At 44.5% G+C, this 13214-nt stretch overlaps 1 protein-coding gene across 1 annotated transcript in view; it reads left to right on the top strand.

Moving 5' to 3' along the window:
- Cers3 (ceramide synthase 3) overlaps positions 1-13214 on the top strand; it is an 87494-nt gene that overhangs the window by 23426 nt on the left and 50854 nt on the right. The window contains exons 4-7 of the mRNA XM_032893439.1: positions 1355-1469; positions 7002-7120; positions 9154-9211; positions 12008-12058. Of these exons, the coding sequence (XP_032749330.1) occupies positions 1355-1469; positions 7002-7120; positions 9154-9211; positions 12008-12058 (343 nt within the window). The remainder of the gene's footprint in view (positions 1-1354; positions 1470-7001; positions 7121-9153; positions 9212-12007; positions 12059-13214) is intronic.

Below are 13214 nucleotides of genomic sequence, written 5' to 3'. Positions count from 1 at the left end.
CACACTCCCCATGCCATGCCAGGCCACACGCCAGACCAAAGCACAAGTCCCAGTGAATGTGAGGGGAGAAACCAGGACATTAGCAGATTAACAAAAATTACATCATAATGAAATAAATAACTTGTAAATAACCAGAGAAGGAGAAGGCAAACCAGGACTACTATAACAGAATGAAAAGAGCCTACTCTACTAGAACCTTCTGGAATATGGAAGCAGCAGGACTGGGAGGCGTTTTCAGCTTCAAATTCCTCTATGTAAAAATGAAGAAAGCTCAGATTAATCATACATTTTCACCTTAAGAAACTAGAAAAATAAGGTGAAAGTCAACTAAGAGCAGAAGTTAGAAATACTAACAATTCTGGAAGGAAAAGGGTGGAAGCGACTACACAGCCAGTGTGATTTCTGCTGCCAACAGAGCCAAGCACCTGGGGGATCTGGGGTGACTGAAAACAGGATGTGTTATTGACAGGAACGAAGAATGCTACAGCTACTTTGGAAAGCAAATTTTCCATTTCTTACACAGCAGTGAACAATTAATTTAACCCTTAGTAGTCTTAAAGTGAAATTCTAATTACAATATTTCATCCTAATTCCCAAATCTTATACATAAATGTATTTGGACTCATAATGAAATAAATTCTAAATTATGTAGTGAACCATGTAATCTTAAATTATTGCCTGTGTGTAGATCTGAGATTTTTCTCTCCTTGGACTTAGATTTGGGGTGTTATTATTTTGTTTGTCTGTCTTTTGAGACACTGAAACCACACTGGAACTCACTGTGTATCCCAGGCTGGCCTCAAATTCACTGTATTCTTTCTCCTTCACCCGCCCAAGTGTTAGGTTATAGTTACAGTTAGGTTATAGCACTATGTCCGGATGTCTCGTTGGATATTTTGGTGGGCAGAGACTGGCTATAGGTAGCTCCATTGACAATGTGTGTTAGTCAGATTTCCATTTCTGTAACAAAATACTCCAAGGCAATTAATTTATAGAGCAACCATAGGTTCCAGTCCAAGGTTGAGTGCTTTGGCTCTGGTGAGGTGTCACAGCATAGCAGGAGCATGTGGCACAGCAGAAAGGAAATGGAGAGAAGACGCTGAGTCCTATGATCCCCCAGAAGACAGTCTTCTAACAACTTCAGAACTTTCCACCAGGCCTACCTCCTGATGGTTTACCACACTCCTAACAGCACAGACCCTGTGACTAAGCTTTTCAATATGTCCCACTGGGCACACTCGGCATCCTAACTTGACAAATACAAGCACGTGCCTGACTTTCCCTGCTACAGCCTGAGTTTTCTGGTATGGGCATGAACTTCTTACTTCTCAAACCTTCTTCTCATGTTTTGTAGGTTTGTTGCCACACCTCTAGCCAATGCACTTGGCATTCAAAAGGCACGGCATAAAATTAAACCAAATGCCATCTTAGAGAATTTTTTCCAGCATTCCACAAGTCAACCGTCACATGTAAGTAACAATCCAATTCTTTGCTTGTAGACTTAAGGACCCCCTTTCTTAATGGTTTAGACATCTGTACAACAACTTGACCACCAAAGGGTTTCAGTCATTGAATACATTGCTTTGCTCTGTTGACGGACGCTGTAGCATTGCGAACGTGATAAAATATAGATGTGTATCAGAAAGCCACTGGAATATAGATGTGTATCAGAAAGCCACTGGAATTAGTAGTTAAAACACCGCTTACAGCTGTAGTATCATGCATTAACAATTCCTTAACAATTTAGGCTTGGTGTTGTGGCTTACGCTGAGGCAGAAGACTTACCATGAGTTTGCCCCTGGCTTGGGCTATGTAATGACTCCAGGGCAAGCCTGGGATATACAGCAAGACCCTGCCTTAAAAATGCAAATAAATAACATCACAAATTCATTTTAATGGGAGTTTTTAAACATTTGAATGGTGAAGTCGACACATGATAATTTGATGATTGTGCCCACATGGAAATACATCATTAAGTCCCCAGGAAGTCATTGTTTTATCCAAGGATTCAATATACACAGAAACATGAAAAAGCCCTGATTTCTCCCCAAAAATAAAATTTTCAAGAGCATCACAATTCTTTCACAATATAAAGTATCCTTGGGTAGTGCAGTACACTGAAGGATCACAAAACAGTGTACCTCTGTTTTATTATTTTGCACAGTTAAAATAGTAGTCAGAATAGATCTTCTATCTCCTCTAGACTAAATAAAGAAAGCTACCGCCTGTCTTTTTTTAAAAAAAATCAAGACTGTGCTACCAACATTTTAGGGGAAAGGTTTTGAGCCATTTAAACTGCATTTGAGGAATTGGGCTGTGCTCATCAGCTGGGGATGTCATTGCTCCGGTGGGGTCCTTGCACAGGAAGGTATGCTGAGGTTTGACCCAACAGAAGGCTTAGAGTGTAATGTGGCTCCTGGCTGAAGAGCTGTCTATAGCTCTTTCTGCTCTTAGCTCCTGCATGTGGCTGATTTTATCAAACAAGGACAGTTTGACAACCTGCTGCCACCTGTTTTCTGTTTCCAGGTACTTTAAGTGACCATTGTCACTCACCCAAATAAATACTGTTTCCATTGGTGATGTGTGAAAACTTGAGACTCCTGTGAGGAGTCGTTCTAATCCTGTTTCTGTTGGGAATAACTAGCATCCATAATAGCCTATATGGAGTGTGTAGCTCCCATCAGCTGAACTTGCTGAGACCAAGAGCTTCAAGTCATTAGAAAGTGTGTGTGTGTGTGTGTGTGTGTGTGTGTGTGTGTGTGTGTGTGTGTGTGTAGGTACACATGTGCTATGTGCTATGGTGTGCATGTGAAGATCAGAGGACAACTTTTGGGAGTCAGTTCTGTCCTTCCCACCCTGGGCTGCAGAGGTTGAATTCAGGCCATCACAGTTAACCTGGTAAGCACAGTTACCCACTGAGTCATCTCAACACCTCTGAAGACTAAGATAGTGAAATAATTGAGAAAGCTTGCCCCCTAGGGAAAGAGAACAGCCATGCCACAGTCAAAACAAAACTGGGAAAGAATTAGACTAGGTGATGTGGCCAGCCGCCACACAGTACACAGCTGGGCCAGGAGCAGGCGCCCAGCCCAGCCCAGCCCATACTCCTGTAGGCAGGGCTCCTTCAGCTCCACCCCAAGGTGTCATCTATCCACAGCGTGGGAAACCTTATTTTAAAAGCAAACATCCACAAAGTTGGAGTTGTGCTGGTTTCAACCCCACAAAAGTGAGGTCCAACATTCATTCAAACAATTGGGCTACTAACCCCAAGGCTGTTTCTCCAGCTGTTGTTTGCACCAATAAAGCAGCAACATATCAGAGTGGCCAGGAGTGTCTAGCTATGATATGACATTGTCATCTATAAGTATATACACGCACATAGCTTTCTTGGTTCATATGCAGTCCAGAGCTCAACAGAACAGGTTGGGTTACATGTAGTGTACACAGTATCAACCCTGGGCTCCTCGATTCACCCTTCTTGTAATATCCTTGGCACACAAAAGTAAATGCCAATGACTAATATTTGAGGTAGATGCCATCAATTTTGTGTCTGTCGAATACAGAGTTCTAGGGACTATTTTAAGAGATGCTTTTTCAATGTAGACTATCCCAGAGAGTAACACTTGCTTCTTAATTGTCCTTGTTCCCTTTCCCATAGCAACTTGAACTCTTCCCTGGATGTTTTAGGTGTCCAGCAAGTGCTTGTTTTGTGTGCTAAGAGAATGGGTCTTGATGGTTTTGTGTGTAAGCCTCCTCTTTCAAAAAAAATATGTTTATGATGTCAGTATTGTCCAGATGGGCTTTCAGCGAGGTGCCTCTGTATCCCAAAATAAGAAAGGAAACACCAACAACATATGTTTGCTATGTTCTAGATGAATGTACTGATCAGGTGCTTGTAGAAATGACACAGTAGCAACAAAATTGGATTGGTCTAAGATCTGGGAAAACTCCAGAAAGAAGGCAAGGCCTTACTTGCTCGCTCACTGCTGGATCTCTAACACCTAACATTGTGCTGGGCTGCCTTGAGGAGAAGCTCTGTGCGTATTTTCAAGTGGGTGAATAACAAGGTTAAATGGTAAAGCAAGCTCCAAGGTGTCCTCACGGCCAGGACAGAGAATACAGCGCAGCAGCACTCAGCTGGGGCCGGTGATGGGAGAAGACGCACCAAGCAATGGAATTTGGATTCCATCTTGTTTCAAGGAGTCAACAGGCTGCTTAGAAGGAAGGATGGATGTAGGTTTCTATTTAGTACATAATTTTCAGCCCGCAGGCATTTTCTGTTGTGAATGTGAGTCCTCAGCATAGACAGCACTGGGTTCTGTGTATAGAACACGCTCATCCCATGGCCCTAAACTGCTCCCGTGAGGCAGGTAGCAGGTGCTTTTGTACCACACCATTCTCCTCAGGGCAGAGTGCAGTGCTCAAGACTCCCGGCCAGGGGCAGCAGGGTTGGTCCTTTGGTTTTCAGCTTCCTGTCCTGCCTACCACCTTTGTGGCCTGGATCCCTTTTCCTCTGTCCACGGAGATGGTATATGGTGTTGGAGTGTCATCCTGCTGTCTTGTTTGACCTAGGGTGAGAGGCTTCTGGTGTGAAAAACAGAAGCCTAGCACAGAAGGGCAACGTGGGCATGTTCTCTACCTCTAGTCTCTGTCCTCACTGTCACCTTTACAAGAGGAAGGTCAATTACAAAGAGGAAGTGAACTGTAACCCACCATGTGCATTTCAGACAAAATCCTCCCTGAAGTGACCCACCCTTGTGTGTTCTCTACAGTTGTGTCTTCTCATGGGGCTGCTTTCTGATCCTTAAGCCCTCCCTACCCACCCCACTGTTACTTCTCAATAACCACACATGGGGCCCTCCCCACCTTCCCCAGCACATTTCGGGGCTCAGCTACAGTGTGACTTCCAAAAGCTGCATGCATGAGGCAAGGTTAGCCTTACCCCGTCTTTCCATATCTCAATTCCTTGCTGAATTGCAGGACAGTCACATAAGACTGACTGATCTAGATCAGCATGGTTCTGGAAGAAGACAGTAGTGAGCAGCTACCCGTTCAGTCTTCTCAAAGAAAGGAAGCAAACAACCCGTAATGTTCAGAATCTCTGATCTGAGAGAGTGTCTCTTCCTTCTCGTCAGGTTAGTGAAGGGCCAGCCTCTCAGTAAAGATTCAGAACGGTAGTAACTCTTCCACCTGTGCTGTGGCTTCTGGTGACTGTGCTGTTGTCCTGGTTCCTAGACAACTGTGATCCATACCAGATGATCTCACAGAAACTAACTGGCTGGTCAAAACCTGCTGGGTGACCAGCAGCCAGATTTAGCCCACAAAGTGCTCATTTGCACTTAGCCTAAATTAACTGTGAGGCTCTGATTAATAATTTTTAAAGTGGCTTCACATCAAAGTTCCAGGACTGTACTTTTTTCTCTCTGGAAATGTCAGGGCTTGGTGTCAGCTGGCCCTTGGGGGTGGACCCACTGTGCCACAGCCGATGGCCCTTGGGGTGGACCCACTGTGCCACAACTGCAGCTTGTGTCTTGAGTAGGAAGCTGAGTCAGTTTTTGGCAATGTGGTTTTTTTTTTTGTTTCTACAACAGAATTAAGAGGACATTTTCTTATATTAGAAAATGAAAGACCGGGCTGGAGAGATGGCTCAGTGGTTAAGAGCTCTGACTGCTCTTCCAGAGGTCCTGAGTTCAATTCCCAGCCACCACATGGTGGCTCACAACCATCTGTAGGGGGATCTGATGCCCTCTTCTGGTGTCTGAAGACAGCTACAGTGTATACGTATAAATAAAAATAAATCTTAAAACAAACAAACAAAAACGAAAGACTAAGAGACCAATGCCATTTCAAAAGCCTGGTAAAGAACATGTTCCTCGTGGAAGTGGGAAGCATTAATGGCCATCAGAGTAATGCATGGAACGCACCTGGGAAAACTCCGCTGTGAAGCGGGTCTGGTCCTCTTGGCCTTTAGTGTTTGTTTTTTGGCTCTAGTGGACTTCAGATTTCGTAATCTTTGGGCAGTAATCCATCATCGGTGTCGTTTCCCATTAAATCATAGCCTGCAACACTTCTGCTTCCCAGAAGAGAAAGCATCGTTACTTTATAATCATTATTTTAATGGTTGGAAATCGTTTGGTTTGATTGTGAAAGTGGCTAGCCAGTGCCTGCTGGGGTTTCCTTGGATCTGTGACTATCAGAAGGACTGCATGGAGTAACAGAAAGCCTCCTAGCCCGCGTCCTGTCAACCTGTGACTATTTCCACATCTTGCACAAGCCCTAGCAACTCTCAGGCAGGCTTTCGTGTCTCTGTAAGAAATGTGAGGAAATAGTGTTTGACTGACACGGTAAACTCTTCTACTCTATCCTGCACTTAGCAGGCTCTAACTAGATCTTTGTGAGTTCACACACTCATCTGAAACCTCTGGGTTGCTAATATGTAGAGAGTCATTTCTACTTAGTAATCCACAAACAAATGTGGCTTTGGCTTGGGGTCTATGTGTGTAAATGTGAGTTCACTAATAAAAGTTAGTTCCCTGGCTCACTGTCTTCTGCCTGTTTATCTCACCATCTCCTGACCGTGTGACATTTGACTCTGCTCTTTACCTTAGTTTTTGTTTTTTGTTTTTTTCTCGGAGCTGAGGACCGAACCCAGGGCCTTGCGCTTGCTAGGCAGTTGGGGATTTAGCTCAGTGGTAGAGTGCTTGCCTAGCAAGCGCAAGGCCCTGGGTTCAGTCCTCAGCTCCGGAAAAAACAAACAAACAAACAAACAAACAAACAAAACAAAACAAAAAAAGAATGTGGACAACATTTACCTTCGTTTTTACAGATGTGTAGAGTGTGTATGTGCTTGTGCGTTTGTGTGTGCAGGCCATGCTGTGCCTGTGAAGACACTCCTCCTTCCCCCATGTCCTGCCTTTCCTGCTGAGATGCCTCGCTGGCTGCTGGCCCTCTGCTGGCTGCTGTTTGCCCATTCATTTTTTCCTCTTCTTTTTGTGTTTCAGAATGAAGTTTACGGACTGGCAAAGAAGTGTAACTTGACAGAGCGCCAGGTTGAAAGATGGTTTAGGATTCGCCAGAAGCAAAACAAACCTTGCAGGTTGCAGAAATTCCAAGAATCTTGGTAAGAAGGACCGGAAGTGTAGGTAGCACTGTAATTTTAGCCGGCAATGTGACATGCAGAGCACGCCCTGACACTGGAGCGGAGAGAGGAGCCAAATGCATTTGCACTTTCCATAGGATCTGTTCCCTACACCAACAAAAGCCAGTTTGGTTTATTTGAATGGTTTCATTAAACACGTCTGCAAAGGTAACATCTAAAGTCCAAAGCACCATCTCACAGCAGCTCAATAATGAGCGTAGTGCAAAATGTACAGTTAGTGGCTGCTGAGCGACCCCAGGTTAGAACTCAGCTGTAAACAGTGTACATTGTTAAACCACTTATAATTCAGAAAGGTTTTTTTTTAATGAGGAGAAATCTGTTACTCCTAACTGTCCTTGCTTCTCTCTTCTCTTCTAGAAGACACAAGGCTCTAAGGTGGACCCAGTGCCTATCAGACATTCTGTACCTTAGCTGAACCCAGACAAACCATAAGCATGTCTTATCGGCTGTTTCTCCTTTCTAGGGTTGAGGTTAGGAAGTCTCAAGACTCTGTCCCAAGTCTGCTGTCTTTATGTTATTGGGGCGAAGATGTGAGAATGCATCCTAGTGCACAGCCCTCAGAATTTCATCCCTGTCCCCTTCTTTATTGTAAGGAGCCACTCTGTGCAACAAACTCTGCCTGCATGTGCATGGGGGACTGGAGCTTAGGCAACATACCAGTGGCCATACCTCTGAAGACAAGTGACTCCTCTCCAGAAGCTGTCATCTGCAAATAATTCTCATGCTGGAGTGGGGCCTCACGAGCCCCTCCCCCACCCAGGTTGGAATGTGGACCAGCTTGATTTTGCACAGGCCTTATGTTGGGCTGTGAGTTAATGAGTAACCGACTGTGCCTTAGAAGGAAGACAGTGTTTCCCAGCCTTTCCCATTGTCCTCTGGCCCTTACCATGTTTCAGCCCCATGGTCACGGAGTGTTGTGGCAGGGATACAGATGTCCCCTAGCACTGAGGACTTGCAGGAATCTACTGATCAGTATTAACTGCTGCCTGCTGCATGAAGAAAGTTTGTCTTCCAATCTTGAGAGCAGCACTACACTATAGCTTTAACCATAAAAATTTAGAAGGCATGTTCATAGAGCAGACCAACAGAAGCGGATTTCTCCCCCAGGGCCCCTGCCCCCCCCATAGGTTCTTGATAGATTTCTAGGACCAGGAGCGAGTTCTCCCATGACTCAGGGGCAGCCAATTGATGCCTGATTCGTGAGACAGTTCTTTCTCTTTTTCTCTTTCTCTCTTCCTCTCTCTCTTTTTCTTTTTTTCTTTTTTGAGAACTGTCCATTTGGCTTGCGGACTATTACTTGACTGGGTGTTTTGTTTTGTTTATTTTTATAGTTCTTTAAGTCTTCTGCATAGCCACCCTATAACTAGTGTGCACTTGGCACTAAGCTCTCTCCCCTATGTAACGGCAAGGTTTTTGCTGTGCAGAAACCCTTTAATTTCACATCATACCCCTATTGATCCTCGTTTTTACAAATGGCTCGAGCTAGACAGTCCACTCAACCCTTGCCTATGTTTACGTCTTGAACCTTTTTACATACATTTCTCCTCTCAAATTCTTCTTGGGTCTCACATTCATATCTTGGATACTTTTGAGTTGATTTTTGTACATGGTGAGAAATATAAATCCTATTAAGCCCCAGATGTGGATTTCCTGTTTCCCCAGTACCATTTATGATGGGGCTGTATTGTTTCCAGTGTAGTTTTTGACAATTTTGTTGACTGTATCTGTGACACTATCATATTCCATCCATCTATATGTCTGCTTCTTGGGCAAGCACCATAGCGTAGGATTTGAGATCAGGTATTATGATGTGTCAGGCACTGCTCTGCCCACTGTTTGTGTGTTTGTGTTCCTGTGTGGAGTTTAGGATAAGTGAACTTACACTTGTTGGACTCTAAGATACCTGTTCTTCAAAGTCTGTGGTGCCAGATTCCCCCTCCCTCATATGTCAGTCACTGATCCAGGGGATTGAAGCTTTTCCTTTCTTTTGGCAGCTGGCGATTTACATTCTATTTCATGATGACGGTGGCCGGAGCTGTGTTTCTGTATGACGTAAGTTGCCATTTTTACATCTTTGGAATTTGTCTTGAAATTTTAAATATTTTTGTCTATGAATTGTATCAATGCAAAGCCCTCACCTCAAAAGGATAAGAGACAGTGTATTCTGGAGCCAAATCAACTGCCCATGACCCAGAATGCAAATAGAGGTCACCCCAAATTCCATGTTCCCATGTGGCCAGGCTTTCCTGAAGTCTCATAGAAACAGAACAAAGCAAATCATAAACAGAAATACTTTTCAGATACGTTGGTGGAAATGTCAGACAAGCAGTTCACAGCAGAGCAGAGATGCTCAGCTACAAGCCTAGGTACCATAAGGCAGCATCTTTAACCTTTGGTTGGCAGGAGCTAGGGTTCTGTTTGTATATTCCAAAGGGTTTACCTAATAGCCAGAAAGATGCTAGCTCACATCCAGAGGTGGATAACAAGTGGCCGCTAGGAGGGCTCGCTACTCCCCAAGATAAACGGAAATTAGGCTCTGACCCACAACACTTTAACCTTTCCACAATCTTGGAAGTTCTAGTCAGTTAGTCAGCCATGCAGATCTCTGCCTGTTCCCCCCGGAACTTCTCTCACCAGTTTTTCAGGACATAACACTCCATAAGTTAACCAGGTTAAGATTCTTATCTAGTATGAGCAGGCCCCAAAATAAGCCTCCTGATGTTTTATTGCTGTAATTGCTCAAGGTATCCTTGCCTTTTCATTTATTTATTTTTTATTTATATATTTATTTATTTATTTATGCCCCCCCTCTTGACATAGCGTCTCAATATGTATCTGAGACTGGGCTGAAACCCACTATGTAGCCCATGCCAGATTTGTAGCTTTCCGCTCTTAGCCTCCCAAGTGCTAAGATTATAGCCATTTGCTACTAACCCAATGCACGGAACAGGTATAAAAACTGACCCAGAAAGTATTTTATTAGCATATTTATTTATTCAAAACAGTCCCTTCAACAAGACTGTCTTAGTATTGATGCCAGAGTCATTGTAAGTAGTGATTTTTCAGTATTATATGGGAATGTGAGTCAGTGCCCACAGAGGGAGAAATGCATTCAAGAGAAGAAATGAGATCTGCACAGGAGAACTAGTACAATAGGAGAGACGCAAGTGAGTCATTACAATGGTGAACACACACGTGGGTCAGTGTGACAGTGAACACACATGGGCCAGTGTGACAGTGAGCACACACGTGGGTCAGTGTGACAGTGAGCACACACATGGGCCAGTGCGACAGTGAGCACACATGGGCCAGTGTGACAGTGAGCACACACTTGGGTCAGTGTGACAGTGAGCACACACTTGGGTCAGTGTGACAGTGAGCACACACTTGGGTCAGTGTGACAGTGAACACACATGGGCCAGTGTGACAGTGAGCACACACATGGGCCAGTGTGACAGTGAACACACACTTGGGTCAGTGTGACAGTGAGCACACACTTGGGTCAGTGTGACAGTGAACACACACTTGGGTCAGTGTGACAGTGAACACACACTTGGGTCAGTGTGACAGTGAGCACACACTTGGGTCAGTGTGACAGTGAGCACACACTTGGGTCAGTGTGACAGTGAACACACACGTGGGTCAGTGTGACAGTGAACACACACTTGGGTCAGTGTGACAGTGAGCACACATGGGCCAGTGTGACAGTGAGCACACACTTGGGTCAGTGTGACAGTGAGCACACACTTGGGTCAGTGTGACAGTGAGCACACACATGGGCCAGTGTGACAGTGAACACATACTTGGGTCAGTGTGACAGTGAACACACACTTGGGTCAGTGTGACAGTGAACACACACTTGGGTCAGTGTGACAGTGAGCACACATGGGCCAGTGTGACAGTGAGCACACACTTGGGTCAGTGTGACAGTGAGCACACACGTGGGTCAGTGTGACAGTGAATACACACTTGGGTCAGTGTGACAATGAATACACACTTGAGTCAGTGTGACAGTGAGCACATACTTGGGTCAGTGTGACAGTGAGCACACACTTGGGTCAGTGTGACAGCAAACACACTTGGGTCAGTGTGACAGCAAACACACATGGGCCAGTGTGACAGTGAACACACACTTGGGTCAGTGTGACAGTGAGCACACACTTGGATCAGTGTGACAGTGAGCACACATGGGCCAGTGTGACAGTGAGCACACACTTGGGTCAGTGTGACAGTGAGCACACACGTGGGTCAGTGTGACAGTGAATACACACTTGGGTCAGTGTGACAATGAATACACACTTGAGTCAGTGTGACAGTGAGCACATACTTGGGTCAGTGTGACAGTGAGCACACACTTGGGTCAGTGTGACAGCAAACACACTTGGGTCAGTGTGACAGCAAACACACATGGGCCAGTGTGACAGTGAACACACACTTGGGTCAGTGTGACAGTGAGCACACACTTGGATCAGTGTGACAGTGAGCACACATGGGCCAGTGTGACAGTGAGCACACACTTGGGTCAGTTTGACAGTGAGCACACACGTGGGTCAGTGTGACAGTGAATACACACTTGGGTCAGTGTGACAATGAATACACACTTGAGTCAGTGTGACAGTGAGAACATACTTGGGTCAGTGTGACAGTGAGCACACACTTGGGTCAGTGTGACAGTGAGCACACACTTGGGTCAGTGTGACAGTGAATACACACTTGGGTCAGTGTGACAGTGAACACACATGAGCCAGTGTGACAGTGAACACCACAAAAAGCTGGTACTTCCTGCTGAAATAATCCAGCTTTTGACTGACTGAGTTGAATCTTCTCTTGGCTTCCCCTGTTTTTCAGAAACCATGGGCATACGACCTCTGGGAGGTTTGGTATGATTATCCCAGACAGGTAAGTCCTCCCTGAAGCAGCCTCTCCATAACTTAACACCAAGTTCAGATGCCTTCCCAGATCTCAGTGGGTTTTCTGTTTGTTTTGTTTCTTTGATGGTTGATTGCTTATTTTGTTTTTATGACTCACTCTTTTTTAGGGTAGCTCTGGCTGGCCTTAAATTCAATGCAAACCAAGGTTGGCCCTGAATTGGAGCTCTTCTGTCCTTATTTCCAACCAAAGTAGCAGGCTAAAATAAATATTTTTGTCCTGTTAGCCCCAGCATAAACAACAAAATTAGAGAGCTACTGGGATGACAGCTTGGTGGTCAAAACACTGACTGCTCTCCCAGGAGGACAGGGGTTTGATTCTTGTTACCCACATGCTGGCACATGGCTGTGCTTATCTCCAGTTCCAGGGGTCCACTGTCCTTTCTGCCCTCTGCAGTAACCATGCATACCCGTGGTCCAGACATATGCAGGCAAAACATCCATGCAGATAATATAAACTGTAAAAATGAAATAAAACAACAGGACAAAGGAACAAGAAAGCATTCAAAGAAAAGTCCTACTCACCACACAGGTTATAATCTAGTCCTGTTAATGCTGGCCCATTTGCTCTTCTCACAAGTGTCTGTTATCTCTTGGGGCATTGCAAACTACCCTCAAGCCTACTGCCATGAAATGCCACAGTCTCTCATGACGTGGGTTGCGTGAGATGATTCATGCACCTCATGGCAGTTGGTGGCCTTACTCCTGTTTATCACCTGGCACTTAGTAGGCTTTTCCGCTTAATTAATTAGTTAAAAGTTATTTATGTATTTATTTACTGTGTGGTCTCTTTGGCTCAGCTTTCTTAAAAGTACTCATGAAATCTATGCTTCAGTTACATCAACTATTGTCCTTTTGGCCAAATACCAAGACTAAATCAATAGGCATGGCAGGAGGAGACCAAATAAGGCTGTAGATATTGAAAGGGTATATTTAGGTATCAGTCCATTACACTAAATAACATGTCTCAATATGCCTTGATGTCTTAAGCAATTCCCTAATATAACTGTACTAAGAAATATTCTAGCCGTTGAAATTTACTTTTATTCAGAAGATAATTTTAGAGACCTCAAATAATTGCATATCTAACATAACTTACATTAAGCTAAAATTAGGTATTCACATCT

Source organism: Rattus rattus, chromosome 2, assembly GCF_011064425.1.
Source record: "Rattus rattus isolate New Zealand chromosome 2, Rrattus_CSIRO_v1, whole genome shotgun sequence".
NCBI lineage: Eukaryota > Metazoa > Chordata > Mammalia > Rodentia > Muridae > Rattus > Rattus rattus.
This window is presented reverse-complemented; position numbering and strand designations above follow the sequence as displayed.